The sequence below is a fragment of the Cyrtonyx montezumae genome, unplaced genomic scaffold (assembly GCF_038088225.1).
Source record: "Cyrtonyx montezumae isolate F1298 unplaced genomic scaffold, pur_monq_1.0 scaffold_0, whole genome shotgun sequence".
In the NCBI taxonomy this organism is placed as follows: domain Eukaryota; kingdom Metazoa; phylum Chordata; class Aves; order Galliformes; family Odontophoridae; genus Cyrtonyx; species Cyrtonyx montezumae.
Window position 1 is genome coordinate 53,609,075 of NW_027071824.1, and position 17,606 is coordinate 53,626,680.

Genomic DNA, 17,606 nt, shown 5'->3' on the forward strand with positions numbered 1-17,606 from the left:
CATGTGGGCGCTGCTTCATACTGGCACGGCTGCAGGGGCTGCCCCTCCACTTGGGCCAGCACTAGGGAGACCTGGGCATCAGCAGCCAGAAGAAGTCCAGCCATGTAACAGATTCCTCCACTCCTAGTCAGTTTTCAGCCTTACTGGAACTGAGGGAAGAGTCTGTGCTGGTCAGCCAATTGTTGTTCCTAGCTCAAAGGAAAAAGCAAAGCAGTGATCTAAGGCCATGCTGAGCCATCCTTTTTAGTTTCATGCTACATCTGTGTCAGCTGTAGTCCATGAGACAGATGCATCTTCTATGGCTGGGCTTCTTTATGTCACTGAAAAACTACAGCAAGCAGCAGTAGCAAACGTAACTGTACCCTTCAACTGCCTGTAGCGGTCTTATTACTGGCTCTAAACTCAGGCCCGATATAGATGTAATTAACCACTTCAGTGAGACAATGGTTTAGAGGTAATTCATATGCAGTATATGTCTTCAAAGGACTATATAGCATCCACTTTAACAAGATGAATACTCCTGATTTTTTATTTTTTTATTTTTGTAATAACAACTTAGTGCATCCCTGTAGAGTATTGGCTCTCTCAGTGGGTACTGACTGTGCTTTTGGGACTGGATAAAAGAGTTGCAAGGCAGCTGTATAAACTGCTAATGTAATGATGATGTCCTTTTTCTTTCTTGAATCTTTTTTTTTTGACTGTGCAGTTTACAGTTACTATGTGCATTTACCATTAAAAAAAAAAAGTTTTTTTTCCAACAGCCTTGGGATTCCTTTTTATGAAGTCTTGTTCTTCTAGTAGGATGATTTCATTCTGTAAGATACTGAAATACAGATATGCTGGTATTTTTATAGTGTTATACTGCAATTTTTTATCTTCTGAAGCTGTTGTACATGTGAATTAAGATCTTACAGTAGTTTCACTGGTATATGTTAGATTTAGATGTAGGATAGATTTTCTGCTGTTTACTGGACTTTAAGCATTTTTTTCCCATAGAACTTCAGGGACTTAGCAGGATTTTTCTTCAGTGTGAAATCTCTTGAGAAAAATGAAAGTTTTGGCCTTAGTGAAAAATCAAGATTTCACATGCAGTTTGTTCACTCAAATACTAAGTTGACAAGATTGTCTGGAAAGTTTCCATTACAGAGTATAAAAAGTAAAATTTAATTGACTAATCCTTCACTTTGTGTGAAGGGACAGAGCAGTTTTCCTTAAACTAAACTGGCAATTGAGTGGTATGAGATATATGAACATACTAGACCTGACTGTATTCTTACTGTGTTTAGTGAGTTTATAATGCCATCTCACTGCTTCCTGTTACCTTTTTTAAACTTAAAACAATTATAGCTCAGCTGTGATCTAATTCTGTTATTCTGACCAGCTGTTAATATTGTGCTCATTTATGGAAGGAGATTTGTTTATGGACTTTCATGAACACATTTATGCACAGTTTGTTTCTACATAAAAACAAGAACCAAACCTTAAGATTTAGGGATGGATAGAGATAGAGAATGGACAGTTGTTGTTTACAGAGAGAAAAGTTTCAATTTCTCTCATCAGTAAGGACTCCTATTTATTGCATAGCCAATATACCATGCCTATAATAGTATGCTTGGTTGATAGGTTGGGTTGCAGATATAACAAGCATATTACATATCTGACCTATTCTTGCTTCTTTTTCTTTCCACTGGTCTCTAAACCTATTGAAAAAAAAAGTCAACAAGTAGCAAATTATTTCCATCCTCACTCCAGGTTTAGTCAATATTAAGACTGTTCTAGGGTGTGAATAAACTGAGCAGTCATGGTCAAGCATGCTGTACTTGACATTGGATGTGATGTTCTAAAATGTTGATGAGAAAATGCAATATCATTCTTGATAAACGTACAAGTTAACATTTTAGTGAACTGTGTGTAACCCTTCTGGTGATGGTAACAAGCTTCTGTAGAATTGACAGGGAAATACTTTATATTAAAATGTATTGTACTCATTCAAATAGCATTCTTTTCATTGGTAAACTATTTGCTTTCAAGATAAGTGGAAAACTTTAAACTTCAAGAAAAGATAATATCTTTTGCAGAAAGAAAAACAACTTCTGTAGTTGAACACTAATTTTAGAAAAAAATTAAATACATATAAAAACCAAAATAGAGCTTGAAAGCTTATGACGAAATCTTTGGCTCATCTGCAACTTCCAGTTCCATCAAATTTGTAAAAGTGGGAGCTGGTGAGTTCTGTTGTCAAGACCTTTGTACACTTGGTGTTGTTGGCTCTGGGGAAGGCAGTGTGGTTAAAGTGTTTGAGTATTGAATACCTTAGCTTTCCAGCAGCCCCTTAGGAAAGCTTATGGGCTTGGTACTGGATCTGGTCTTGTTCACTGTCTTAATCAGTGACCTGGATGAATGGATAGAATGCACCCTCAGCAACTTTGCTGATGATATGAAGTTGAGAGGAATGTCTAGCACACCAGAAGGCTGTGGTGACTGTGAAGTCTGAACAGACTAAAGAGCTGTGTAGAGAGGTGCCTTATAAGGTTCGACAAGGGAAAGTCTTGCACTTGGGGAGGCATAACCATGGGCATCAGTATGCATTAGAAATGACCTGCTGGAAAGGAGCTCTGTTGACCATGAGCTGGCAGTGTGTTCTTGTGGCCAATGAGGCCAATGGGATCCTGGGGAGCATTAAAAAGAACGTGGCCAGGAGGCTTAGCGAGGTGATCCTCCCTTCTACACTGCCCTGGTGTGTCCATGTCAGGAGTACATGAACACACCAGGAGTTCTGGGCTCCAGAACTACAAGGAGCTTCTAGAGAGAGTCCAGTGGAGGGTTACAAAGATACTGAGGGGGCTGGAGCATCTCCCTCATGAGGAGTCTTGAGGCTGTTCAGCCAGCAGAAGAGAAGGTTGAGGGGGCATTTTATCAGCACTTGTAAATATCTAAAGGAATGGTATCAAGTACATGGGGCCTGCCTCTTTACAGTGGTGTCCAGAAACAGAACGAGGGGCAGTGGGCACAAACTGCAACAACTAGCAGTTCCATATGAACATGAAGAAAAACTTTACTTTGAGAATGACAGAGTACTGGAACAAGGTACTTGGAGAGGTGGTGAGGTCATCTCCTCTGGAGATACTGAGAAACCTGTCTGAATGCTTTCTTGGGTAACCTAGGGAACCTACTTTATCAGGTAGAACTAGATAATCTTCAGAGGTCCCTTCCAACTCCTACAATTTTGTGATTCTGTGGTAGTTCTGGCAATATTCTTCATGAATTTAGTTAGAAATTTGTCAACGTGTCTGTGGACTGGCATTTTTCCACTACAGCCTATTCAGCTGGTTAATTATTCATGCATATTAAGCCCCTCCCATAGTGTTATCCCTTTTTATTGCTGCTGTTACTGAAGAGAGAACCTATGGTAATTGTGAGAAGCCCTTGCTCTTGGGTGTAAAGAAGTCTTATTTCAGAAGTTGAGGAATTCACTTTATATGTTTGATCTTGCAGGAATTCTCCAATGGGTGAAACTGATAGATAACTTTGAGGCTGAGTATGAGTATGTCACCAACGAAGGAACAGTATTCACTTTCAAGACAAACCGTCATTCTCCAAATTACCGACTAATCAACATTGACTTCAGTGACCCAGAGGAATCCAAGTGGAAAGTTCTCATCCCTGAACATGAAAGAGATGTTTTAGGTAAGGGTTTATGTCACGTGGAAGTCTCCCTGTTCTGTTTTTCTTAAGTAATACAGTCATTAGTCAGTCGGATGATCTTGTACAGACCTTTCTGTTCTACCACATTTAAACTTTGTTTGGGATTTCATGTGTTTGCTTGCAATTAAGTTTTGCCTAATACTTGAGAGGTCCAGATTCCATTCCTCCCATCCCTCCCTCCCTCCCTCTCTCTCTGGCATTGTGTGTGGCCATAAGGGAGTCACTTCATCTGTCCTTGTTTTAATTCTGTTTTTGTAGGAAATGAGGGAAAGTTATTTTCCTGCTTTGTGTTAATGTAGTAAATGCTTATTAGACAGTTGGAAATTACAGCAAGTGGGACTTTGTAAGCAGAAAGAAGGAAAAGAGCAAGCATAGGAGCAGTGTAGCGCACGATGAGCAAACCTGGTCAGAGACAGGGATAAGTACAGTAGACAACACTAGAAAAAATCCTCAAAGGCTATCAGAGTGCATGAAATTCTCAGAGTGTAGAAGTGTTCTAAAAACAAAAATGTTTGGTTTTTTAAGGTAGATTGTTATAAATTTTCTGAACTAAGGTTCAGCATTGGGTTGTTTTTTTTTAAACCTGTTTTAGAGAAAATTATATTAAAACATTGTACTTAGATTTGTTTCAGATAATAAAGAAAAACCTCCCTGAGCTATTTTTTGACAGATGCTTTGTGTACATTCATGTAATCTGGTCCCAAGACCATGCAGGATCGGATTGTGATTTATGACTCCTGTAATTAGAGCTATACAGAAAGATTCAACTTTTTTTAATTCTACTTTATACAGATTCACTCATTCACTGTCTGCAACTTTTCAAGTGAGGAGCTGTTTCTTAGGATGAGTATATGTGATGGACTTGCAAGTATATACGATAGCATATACTTGTTTTCTTAGTAAGACAAATCTAATTGTCTGCTATTTTGAATTCCAATTAAGATCTCACTTTTTAAGACCTCTAAGAAATCTCAGTTTCTGGACTGTGTCCTGCATGATTTCTGCTGCAGTCTAGACAAGCTACATATGGCATAAATGGAAATAAAGTGTTTATAAAATAATATTTGATAGGTTCTTCAGTTGACCTGGGCAGCTGTCTGGGCAGACCCTGTCCCATCTGTTCAGTGTAACAGATTTGAGGGAAAATGTGGTGCCTATGGAGCAAGTCCAGAGCTGCAGTGATGTTGCAAACAACCAGAGTCTTGGAGTTTTGCAAGATTTTTGGTAAACACAGAAGTACTAAGTGGGGCTTAGTGAGACACTAATCTTTTTCTCAAGATTGTGAACTCTTTGAATCATGAACACTCTGGATTTTAGATGAAGTACTTTTCAAGTTCTAGACAGGGAATAAATAATGTGTGCAAGTGGAAAACTGCTTCCAGGTTTGATTTCTGATTGCAAGCAAATTTGCTGTCTCTCCACAAAGCTGTGTGTAGGTTACAAGGAATAGTAATTTATAAAAAGGGACCAAGCTGAAGAACTGACTTACAGGTAGCAAGTGTTGTAGTAGAATGGGACAGAAGCATGTGATTGGCATAAAATGGATTTAACAGATGTGGGTTTACCTGCATTGTGATCTGGGCAGCTCAGAGGCATTGAGCAGTGGCTGTGTAGGCAGTAGCTAGCTAGATATTGCTTTCTAGCAAACTTAAGGCCACATCTGTTCTTCACTGCACCATGTCACTTAGCTCAACTCCATTTTGCTTTCATTCTAAAAGTCATACTGAGTTCATGTTTGTGCAAGTATTATAAAACAGCATAATGCATGCAACATTCCCCTAATGGATTATATGTGGCAGTCTTGACTATATAAACATAACAAATGCTGCAGTTAGAGAATCAAAAGCTTAGATAAATGTGTTTGCTGGGGGCATTGGCCTTCAGACTATAAACACAATGGGCGTTCAGCTCTTACAAGCTTGAAGGCAAACATAATCTGTCATATGAAATTATCACAGTGATTTTCAGAACTCTATTGTGTATTATCAGGCTTCTGCTGTGTTTGAACGTGGAACCAGAGAAGGCAATTGTATACTTGCTTTTAGTCAGCTTTTTGGGGTGGTACATAATGATATGCATTAAATGAGCAAATTAAAGCATCTCCATAAGAAGGTCAGTTATAAGTCTGTCTTAGAGTTAGTGCTACAGTAAAATAAACTTGAATTGTTCACGTTGCTTTTCTGTGGTAGACAGTTGCAGGTTAGTGTTATGTGCTCAGCACCAAGGTAAGGGAGTTATACCATTTCCAGGAGGTTGTAACCCTGAATAAATTAACACACTTGAAGATAGCAGGCAAACCAATCTCTGTAATTTTGTTTTAATCAGTCCAAGATTTGGTTTGGAAAGACATAATTATAGCAGAAGGTAGTTAATAATTCATTGCCTTGTGAAAGCTTTACTGTCTAGGGAATTTGATTTTGTGTGATCCTGAGATGACAATGTAATGAAATGCCTTCAGCAAAAGCTAGGACAGCAGTGATTCAAAGGCTAAATGAGTGTTGCTGCTTGTCCATGTCAAGGTATGTGAGGGAGACTGTTCACCCAGATATAATCAGTTGTATTAGAATTTCCTCATAAATATTATGGTTAGTGATCCTCCAGGCCACAAATGTCTGTTTGTACTTTTACTGGATGTATAAATACTCAACTCAAAACTCTCCTACTCTGACACCATCTGCTTTTGTTTGTCTGTTAACTTGAATTCTGTTTCAGAAAACCTTCACTGCATACATATAGATTTTATTTATGATTAATAAATTAAGTATTAATAACAGTAAAACTCTGCCAGTGCCCATTAATGATAAATAGCAAAATTTCACAAAGTCTCATAATACCTTCTTAAAGAACGTTAGTATGATTTAACCAAGAAAGAAATATTCTTGCCTACAAGACAATGTGAGTATCGCTTAGTTTAACTGGATATACTTTTTTTTAAATGGACTTAGACCCTTTTTTATTTTCATAACTGTTTAGAAATAAGCTAGTTTGGGAAATACAGGGGAAAAGCAGATATTTTTCCACATAGAAGCTGATCGCACAGCTCATTTTACAACAGGGACTTCATGGAGACTTGAAATGAATTTGGACCTCTCTGAATTGATGCGAAGAAAGAAATGATGGCTATTTTAAAATAAAATTAAAGGAAGAGCCTGAGGACAACTTGGTGTGCAATGCAACTCATTTCCCTCCCACTTTAGAGCTTGTTTATAAAGTGTTACTCTTGATTTTTAGGGAATCTGAAATTTAACCCTAGGAGAGGTTCATGTCTAATGTTGGATTTGTGGTTTAAATGGCTGCATAGCTGCAAATCGGTGTGCTGATTTCACTCAAAAGCAGCTGTTAGAACCATGACCATTGTGGTCATTAGAAACACTTGGACTGTGGTCTTCAGATGTAAGACAAACTTGTGATCTTATATCTTTCAAAAAGTTATTAAACTATCTCATCACTCCGAAAGTGCTCAGTCCTTGTGAAGCAGGACAGCTTAAAAGTGGGAGTTGCATCCTGCCCTGTAGTGAAATGAAAAATAGAATATACCTCCTGAGTAAGAAGGACTAAGAAGTAAGCAGTATTCCTGAATGTCACAGATCAGGTAAGTGACTTTAAACTATAGAATCATATCCTAGAGTGACGGAATGGCTCGGATTAGAACCTTAAAGGTCATCTAGTTCCAATCCCCGTGTCTTGAATGTTTCTGTACCTTGCAAACATCTACACACCTAAATTCAGGCCATGTAAAATGCTTGCCTTCCTTCAGCTAGCTTGTGCTAGAGAAAGGTAGTAATTTCTCTCATACCTCTAACCTTCTAAATCAGAAAAGCTTAAGAATCTGCAGTGATAGTCAACAAACATCCAGAATCATCAAGTGCATTTGGAGATGATTGTCTTCTGGTAGTGTAGTGAAACAAGGAGAGAAAGTCTGAACTGAGATCACAAAATTACTGATCCTGAATGGCAGGGAATGTCTATGGGTGTGAACAGTCCATCACGTTTATCTCAGCTGTTGGTAAACTTGTGCATTCCTTTACCGTGTGTTGTTTTCCAAAGTACTCAACACTGGAGAGTTTTGTGTTCAAAGTAAAGCAAATGAAGGCTTGTGTGGATGCTCTGAGGAGCAGCTGTCTGAACTTCTGTCTGTTACCCCAAGGAGGTACCCTGCGGGGGTGGCTGGCACCCCCAGCATGCCAGAGAGGAGGAACTTGGCTGCAGAGCAAAGGACCAGATTGATGAGCTCCTACTGTGAGATGCTGTATGGCTTAGCTGCCATGTTTCTTAGCAACTGAGAGCTAAGCTCTGGCCAAGATAGATGCAGTCCCTTGCTCAGAGATGTAGAGGATGTGGTCCAGATGTATGTTTCTGTCTTACATTTTATTCTGCTTCCCAGGGGTAGGGCTTTGGTTTATCTGTTTAACTCTGTTTACTGTGTAAAAGCTGTATCGATCACAGATGACTAAAGCCTATTGGTTATTTAAAGAAGCATTGTTCCTGATGTTTGCAGCTTCAGAAGAGGTTTTCCCCTGCCCTCCCCCCCAGGCTCTCTCATTTGTGTGTCTCATACTGAAAGAATGTAGAGTGTAAAACCTTCGTTGTACTGAAGTTGATTGGAGCTTTGCCCTTAACTTAATCATGGCAGTCTGTCACTGATGGTGTCTCAGAGGAAAGACAGATGCTGTGAGGACTTGCTTGCCTCACATGTTTCAAAATGATTCATGGTTTATTCTGCAAGTTGTTAGTGCTTTCCTTTCAAGTCTACCTGCAGCTATCTTTTGGTAGTGGTTATGGATCATTTTACATCAGACGAGCATGCATATCTGTTAATCTACTGAAGCACTGAACATTATGATTGCCATCTGTGCTGACCAAAGAAGCTAAAGATGACCCAAATCTATTTCCTAAATAAAGGTTTTGCGGCACAGGAGAGCACATTCTTATTTGTTAAGTGAATGCATGAGCATATTGTGTAGAAAATAACTCATCATTTTCTTATGACTGCATAGTTCTAGCCTGGCATCATCAACATTTCAGCCTGCATCTGTCCAAGTATGATTGTATGCTTGGACACTTGACGTGCTGTAGCTACTGCTGCAGAAATGAAAGGTTAGATCTGGCATATATGATTAAGGCTAGTGGCACAGATATTTTGTTTGAAGATTCTATGTTTTTTCCTAAAACTATTTCAAAAGCTTTTAACAGCAGTTTTGTGAGACTGAAATTAGTGTTGTGCCTTTGAAAACTGCCAACATAAAATAAGGAAAGTAACAGTGTATGAAGTTCAACTTTTCAGAAATTAATCATTTCTTCTAATGAGAGATGCTTGAACTCAACTTTCTAAGCATTGATAAGAAGCATCACTTTTCTAGCTCAGATTTAACAACTGAAGAATTTTGTATAGTCTGATGTAGTCATCAGGATGGATGTTGTCATTTACAGAGTGAAATGGAAAATACCAAGGATACTCCTTCACACCTGCTTTTAGCACTGGCCAGTGCTTCCATCTATCTCTGATGCCTAAGCCAAATGATCAGGTTGGAAAAGGCTTCTACAAGTTTATTGTTCAGTTCTGTGAATTTGTAAAGAAACTGAACAGAGCAGCCAAAATAACTTGGTGATCTACATCCTACAGATGTTTATTGCTGCCTATTGTCTGTAAAGGGAAAAACGGTAAAGCAGTAGCATCAGCCCAAACTTTGACTTGTGAGGCTTGTTACACACACAGTCTTATAAGCCTCAAGAAATCCAGAGGCGTGTAGAATACTTTCCTTTAAAGCATGTGCTAAACCAGAGGCTGACTGCTGTCACAACAAACTCAGAAGTACCTGCCGTTCTCAGTGCTTAGCATGGGAGTAGCAGAGGCTGAGCTTGCAGTCAAAAATAGCTGTTGTTAATAATTTAGCATTGTTTGCTTGCTATATATATCAGTTGTGGGTCTTAATGTCTTATTTTTTTCTGCTCTTTCAGGCTTGCTTCAGTTGTTCTGTTTTGATTAGCATATTTCTGCATAGCTTCCATTACTGTACATTTTGGAGGCAGTTATCAATTATCAGTGCACTAAAACAATTGCAGGGATATGCCACTGAAATTTCATAGACAGTTTTAAAAACATTTTCCATTGTCCTGTCATGTTGTCTTTAGCTTGTTGAAAGCATCTTATCTGTTAATGAACCAGTTGATGATGAGGTTAATAGTGCTGCTTCCTAGGCAAGTTCTTAAGTAGCAGGAAGGCAGAAGCCTTATGCCTGGGCAAGTGAATTTATTTTTATAAGAGTAATATCTAATGCAGTTTGACTTTTATTAAAAACATCCATTATATTGCAATGCTTTGTTTAATGATTAGTGAGGAATTGAGGTTGATCGCAATTTAATTTTTAGAATAAAGATTGTCTGAAGAGTATCCTTGCTGAAGTAGAGCGACATGTATGATATGTTTGAAGCTAATCTGAGAGTACATCAGTCCATTCTGTGAAACTTTGCCAGGGAATTTCAAGAGGAAATGGAGACATTTTAGCCATGGATGTTACTGAGAATACTGTCGGAGTTCACAGGAGCTCATTGTTATAGCAGGTTGCTACTAGAGGGATTTAATTCAGATTTTTTTAATTAGTGATCTAGATATAGATGTAAATGTTGGCAGATTTGTGCAATGGCAATGTAATAAATACTTTAAATGACTGCATATTTTCCTTATATGCATCTAGGAATGATTCTATATTTCAGCATATGTATTTATATATAATAAAGTCGTGATGCACAGTTTGTTCTCCAGTCTTGCTTAAGAGATTTAAGTCACTCCAGAAGTAAAATTACATAACCATTCAATCTATAAACAGAGTTATATTATTTCAGACCATGGCTTTGTGGCTGAACTTTTAGTTTGTGTTGTATTCTGGTACTTCTGTTCAAAAATTCCTAGATTTAGGCTGGAAGCTTGTGAGGGAGTTGAAAAGTTTGAAGGAAAAGGGGAAAAAAATAAAAGGTCATTTAAGGGCTGGTATTTGGGAATAGGGTGGAATACGAAAGCTTTAATTTGTTGTTTATATAACAAATTCATATGACTAAGTTCTTTTGGATCAAGCTGAAAGAAGGGCAGGCTATAGACCTGCTAGGTTTTGATGGTCTTCAGGTATTTGAGGATCAACTCTATGTGAATGCCGAGTAATAAGTAATGACCTACAGTTCAGAAAAAGTTTATCCTTATGGAAGGGGCACATGATATGTCATTGAACTTCTGTTCTTGTTCCTGAACGCTCAATGTTTTTGTAAGATGGTATTCAGTACAACTCTATGAATTAAAGTAATTTGTTTTTACAGGGCTTTCAGAAAAGGGAAGAGCTGTTAAAATGTGGATAATATAGAATAAGATGAAAATTTTGTAAATATTCTCTTGGTTCTATTTTGTCTTTTGCTCCTGCATTGACATCTTAATCCCCACTTGCTGCTTTGATATTGGCAGTGTGCCCCAGTCTGTCCAACCTGATTTTTCTTGCTCATTTAACTCCGTCCTTTTTGGTTTTGCTCCAGTGGATAAGATAAGACATTGTGTACTGCTGATACCCTCACCACGATTTTCATTTCCAGTCTGACTTATCAGGAGAAAAGAGGCATATATGTGGTTGGAAGAGGACGCAAACCACAACCTCACCAGTGTTACAAACAAAACTAATTAATAATGTTCTTAATTCCTGTATACCTGTTTGAGTAGTTAACAGTGTTCAGAACAGCTCTTTTCTTATGCAGAATAGAGCTTGCTTAGAAGAGTAGACTCCTGAGTATTGAGACAATAAAACCTCTAGGATGGATGCTAACCTCTAGGTTCTATACTTGTTGTGCAACACAGATAATGCATCTCTTTGTTATTACTACTTTAGCTTTATTCCACATCATGATGACTTTACTTTTGTCAGTAATACTTACGGAAATGCATGAAAATTAAAACAAGGCCTCAGTGGAATTTTTTTAGCGTTTAAGTCTGTGATACCTAAGAAAATGTTGATCCATAAGCACTCAAAATGAGGAATAATCTCAGTTAAATGATTCTTTATACTTATGTCTGCATAAATAATCTTAAAGTGACATAGTGCATGTCCAAAGAATGTCTTCCTATATGTTTAGGTTCATATTTTTGTTTCAGAAGACAGGTGACATAAAATTTTAAAGGTATGGTGCATGTATTTAGGGACAGTAAAGAATTTGTCAATTTATATCTGTTTGTTTTTTTTTCTTTTCCATGCTCTTCAGAATGGGTTGCTTGTGTGAGGTCCAACTTCCTTGTTTTATGCTATCTGCATGATGTGAAGAATATCCTGCAACTTCACGATCTAGCTACTGGTGCACATCTCAAGACTTTCCCGCTAGAGGTTGGGAGTATTGTGGGATATAGTGGTCAGAAGAAGGATAGTGAAATATTCTACCAATTTACTTCATTTTTATCGCCAGGTAAGGTGTTTTTTCTTCCTACTGCATATTGTTCTTTTTCCTGGGGACTTGCATTCTGTTGTTCAGTAGGTACTGAATACATCTTACAGTGTAGATAAAACTTCCCTTCCCTGAGGGAGGGCCTGTGTACTTCAGAATCTGCCAGTGGGGAAGCCCATGTTGTAAGAAATGAACCTGCTTGAGACATCTGTGCTCAGAAAGTGTAAAAGACTGGCTTGTACTAGAGGTGACCGTGGTTTGGGTTATTAACTTCCATGCCAATACCAAAATACCGTCCATGACTGCTTGTTTCATCACACAGTTTCCTAATATGCAATTATTCTGCTTGCCCTGAGTGGCTGTACCCATGTAAAACAACTGCTCTGCCTGCAACCACCTTGTGTGATTTCCTTTGTGAGCTCACATTGCTTTAATGCTGCTGTAATGCTTGTTTCTGTTTTCACCAGCATTAGGGTTGCTAGTCACTTCCCAGCAGATTAGAACATTCCTCCTGTTATTCTGCCTATGTGTGTTATTCTGCCTATAAATTCATCATTATGGAAGAAAGCTTTATCAGTTTTTAAGTATTGGTTTTCATTTGTGTTCCTTCACCAATCTGTATCTTTGATTTTCCACAGTCTATAAAAATGATTTAATGAGGCAATTAACTTGTATCAGATGTGTCCTCATTATTTCATTTTCAGTATAATTTTTATAGCCATACCCTCTGTAGCATTTTCAGGAAAGCAGAAGCAATTATCTATAAGATACATAATACAGCAGTATTTCAATCAAGTATTGCCTACCCTTGTTAATTTTATTACAGTGAAAATTTCTGTGGAAGGCTTGTTGCCTTTTAACTTTTAGTGTTCCTTACTTTAATGCATGTTTAAAAATTCTGGAGAGACTAGTTGGTTCTTTAAAACTAGAAAAAGCAGAATAATTAACATTGAGAGCAGTTTTCTACATCATAGATATCTGTACTATATGCATGAATTGTAGGATTTTCTAGGATGTTAACCATCGTGCAATCAATGACAGTCTCAGCTGCTTTACTGAAAATCTTACATTCTGTGGCCCCTGTTCAAGTGTTACCAGGATTGAGTGACAGTCTACAATGCAAAATTCTTCTTGGCCAGAAACACCTCTGCACAGTGTCTAGACTGATAAGGCTGTGCAATTCTACCTCTGTTCCAACCTGAAAGAAAAACCCACCTTAAACCCTAGAAGTTTTATTCTGCTGAAAGGCAGGGATTTTACTTATGCAAAATCACTTGCTTGAGACACATCTGTGCTTTCCAAGTGAAGATGCCTTCAAACCTTCAGTTTCAGGATGTAAAATAACTGGTAGGAGACCAAATTCTGTTCAGTCGTACAGCTAATCTCTGCTCCTCTGCCATAGTATCAAGTGTGTGTCCAGCTTATTCTGTTATCCAGGGATCTGTTTGAATTGTAATGTCAAAATATTTTCTTGTATGGAGAAAAATGACTTGAATAAAATTCTTGGTATAGTTATTCTTGGTCTGGTAGCTGTGGGAGAGATGTTTTAAAGTGGACTTCATTCTTCTTCCAATTTTTCAGTCTCAGTAAATGTTACTTTGTGAAAACAAATGATCTTCTTTTTTTCCAGTTTGTTTAATCCACTTTTAATACCAACTTAGTACCAAGAACTATTGTCTTTACAGAAAACCTTTGTGCCCCTCTTGGTTTAAATGTATTTTTTTTAACAAGTATTAACTGAAAGAGTTATCAGGAGCTTTTTTTTTTTCTTCACCCTTCTGAATTAGGCATTGTGATGGAGTAATGAATGATAACTACCATCCTTTCAACAGTGCCCCTTACTTGAATCTGACAAAGTTGCACTTTGTTGTAGGTATTATATATCACTGTGATCTAACAAAAGAGGAACTAGAGCCAAGAGTTTTCCGGGAGGTGACTGTGAAAGGATTTGATCCTTCGGTTTACCAGACAATTCAGGTAATAAATGTAACTCCTTCCATCTTGTTGTAAGCACTTAGATAAGAGCTTAACAAAATTGTGCTTGGCTAAAGGTGAGTGATCTCTTCAGCTGCTGAGCCCTGCAGGGCTCTTTATAGACAACTGCTGTGAGCTCATAACAAAAACATTGGCTAAAAAGGTTATGCAAAATACACATTTTAAGTAGAAAGTGATCTTGCCACTAAACACAGCTTTGATAAGTGCTTTAAAATATTGTGCCCTGGTCTGGACTTTAAGAAAACAGGGTATCTAGAGAGAACCTGTACAAATTTGTTGAAGTAACTAGGGATGTCATTATATTCTAAGGCATAGTATATTTCATCCCTGCAATTCATAGAAGAAAGTTTGGAGAGTGGTTTAGTTAAACTAGAAGATTTTTGTTCCTATAGCCAAAGGTATATAAAAAACCACTGCCTGAAAGTGAATCTTAAATAAACTTAGTGTGGAAAAACAGGAAATTACCTAGGAGATACTGTAGTTAAGTGTGACACCATTCCTTGGGGGTCTTGGAAATGAGAACATATCTCTTAATTTCTTATTTTAATTTTGTCCCTGGTACACTTACAGGACATATTCTGTAAAAACAGAGACAGTACTGTGTGTGCGTGTAATTGTTGAAAGCAACTCACCTGTTTGTCCAAGCATCTGCAGACAAATAAGAGTTCTGCAGATGACAGTTTGCTGAAAATCTTCTCACGAAGAGTGTTTCAGTCAAATTCATTACAAAGACTTCCACAGAATTGCTTCGGGGCATGGTGAGCTGAGAAAGAGAAGTGCATTTTCTTTAGGGAAGAACTTGGTACAATTATAATGCTGACATCAAACTCAAGGATAATAATGGAACATAAATACCCATCTAATTAATAAGGTTGCCATAAATTAGAAATAATGCATTTTTCTAGTAAATCACATTTGATGAAATAAATGCCTGGAAAAAAAAATCTCACTTTATATTTGAATCAATTACATGCTAAAGTAAAGTTGGAGTAGTAATGCACATTGTTTCAAAAAAGATGCATGCTCTGCTATTCCCAGTGGAAAACTCTACTCTGAATTGCTGGCAGAGTGGAAGTCAGTATTACTGTTCTGGTTTTCTCCTTACTCTGCTCAGTGCCAGCTCTAGGTAAATATGACCTGTGCAGTCACAATAAGATCATTAAAAAAGTGATCATAAAGAACGCTCTTGGATCATCACTCATTCAGCTTTGTCTTTTATCAGCAAATTACTTCAGTGTGGTAACACCTTGGAAATCAGTTTCCCAGTCACTGGGATTCATGATTCACCATGAATTACATTGTTCAGATTCATGGAGAACTCAAATGAGCTGTAAAGGCAGCTGCTTGTCACAGCCATGACTGGGACTACTTGGCCACCTTCATAGTAACCGGGTCTGACAGCACTGCATGCTTTTGTACAAACCCTCAACCCCATTTGTGGAATCCTTGGATGGACTTGTGATGTTTTTCCTAAATCAGACCTGGACAAGGGAAAGAGATGTGATGGCTCATCAAAGCAATTTATAAATGTCTGTCAACCTTGCATACCCATTTCAGAACTCAGGCAATGGTTCAGGGACATGTGAAATAAACTCAAAATTAAGAATGCAGGAAAAATACTAAGATTAGGTAAAGGTTGTTGATTACAGAACAACAAACAGCATTCTGGATTTCATTATGTAACTTTAATTTTCATCAGGATTGCTAAAGTAGTAAAGAAAAATGTTATTGGCTCTGTTCTGGTATATGCCTTTAGTGAAAAGCAAGTCCCCTGCAAAGATTATTTCTTTATTCTTGTATACCTGAAGAAATATCTCTTCCTAGTTTTGTTTGCATAGCTTATATGAAACTTTAATGAGCTGTTGTTATTTTAGCAATCTTTGAATATAACTGTGTTAAGACTTGAACTGAAATTGTAAGGTGTCACGAGTGTGAAATCTGAATTATGACAACTGGAAAATGCCACAATGCCTGTTTTTTGCTCTTCTGGATTCCCTGTAAAACTTCTTTCACAGACTCCCTTCAGTGCAGGTATAGAACAGCAACAGGATTTACATTCTGTATGTAAATTTTCATAGAATCGTAGAATTATTTGGGTTGGAAGGGACCCTTAAGATCATCTAGTTCCAAACCCCACTGCTATAGGCTGGGGCACCTCCTTCTAGACCAGGTTTCTCAATGCCTCATCCAGCCTGGCCTTGAGAGCTTCCAGGGAGAGAGGATCCACAACCTCAAAGGGCAGTCTGTTCCAGTGTCACACCACTCTCACAGTAAATAATTTCTTCCTAATATTTAGTCTAAATCTACCCTCTTTCAGTTTAAAACCATTTCCCCTTGTCCTGTCCCTACACGCCCTTCTAAAAACTTCCCCCTCCTCCCCCAACTCCCCTGCTTTTCTGTAGTCTCCTTTCAGGTACTAAAAGGCTGCAATGAGCTCTCCTCGGAGCCTTCTCTTTTCCATGCTAAGAACCCCAGCTCTCTCAGCCTGTTCTCCTAGGGGAGGTGCTCCAGCTCTGATTATCTTTGTGGCCCTCCTCTGGACCCACTCCAACAGCTCCAAATTTACAGCAGAGCAGCTTCTTTGTAATACCTGAAGTTGTGTTCTTACCTTTTGTCAGACCAGTAAGAACTAATTAGTCACCTCATCACCTTCATACCAAAAGGAGAGCTGTTTCAAATGAGCTGACATTTACACCAGCGTATGGGCATGCCTTCACTTTTTTGGCTCTGTATGACATGCTAGAAGTACACAGTCCAGCTTACCTTGAAAGACTGTGACCTTCATGAAAAGTCAGGCTGTATGAAGTGCTTGCCGCACATCAAACTGTTATCCTGGCTACGTTTAATTGTTATATAGTGTAGTGTTAATAACTTTTTTTCTGCCAAATGCTTCCTGAGATTTCTTTGCATCACTGATTGCCTTGATCCACCACACTGACAGAAAATCCACGGGTCAGTTTTACAGGAACTTAGCTTACGCCACAACCCATTCAAGTTTATTGCATAAGATAATTCTACTGCTGCTTTAAATAAAAATCTTGTATTTTATCTTTACAAGTGCTTATGTGCCTCTCCATGTTAACACCTCCCTCACTGTGATACATAACCATGGGTAAACAGTCTTCTGTTCTAGCTCAGAATTCACCTACTTTTAAGCTAATATGCAGTCAAATGTTGTTTGGCTCTTTTTGCCATTCTTTGGATACCTTTCAGGACTGCCTTTAACATACATAGGTAGCTCCAAAAGCTATGCCTCCAATTTATTTCCATGGAAACTACAATTGATACAAAGAGCACAATAACACTGTTTGCTAAGAGCACATTTTCAGCTATGGAATGCTATTTTTCAATGTAGTTATCACCGTTAGCTTTTCATTTTTGCCAAGGGTGAACGAGAGCCTGCATGCCACACTTGTAAAAATCTGCACCAGCAGAAGTGACCCACTGTTGCCCCTGCTGAAATGCACCACCTGTCACTTCAGTGTGCTGACATC

The 17,606-nt window shown here is 38.2% G+C and overlaps 1 protein-coding gene across 1 annotated transcript in view; it reads left to right on the forward strand.

Moving 5' to 3' along the window:
• PREP (prolyl endopeptidase) overlaps nt 1-17,606 on the forward strand; it is an 89,834-nt gene that overhangs the window by 41,067 nt on the left and 31,161 nt on the right. The window contains exons 8-10 of the mRNA XM_065735511.1: nt 3,496-3,687; nt 11,941-12,138; nt 13,991-14,094. Of these exons, the coding sequence (XP_065591583.1) occupies nt 3,496-3,687; nt 11,941-12,138; nt 13,991-14,094 (494 nt within the window). The remainder of the gene's footprint in view (nt 1-3,495; nt 3,688-11,940; nt 12,139-13,990; nt 14,095-17,606) is intronic.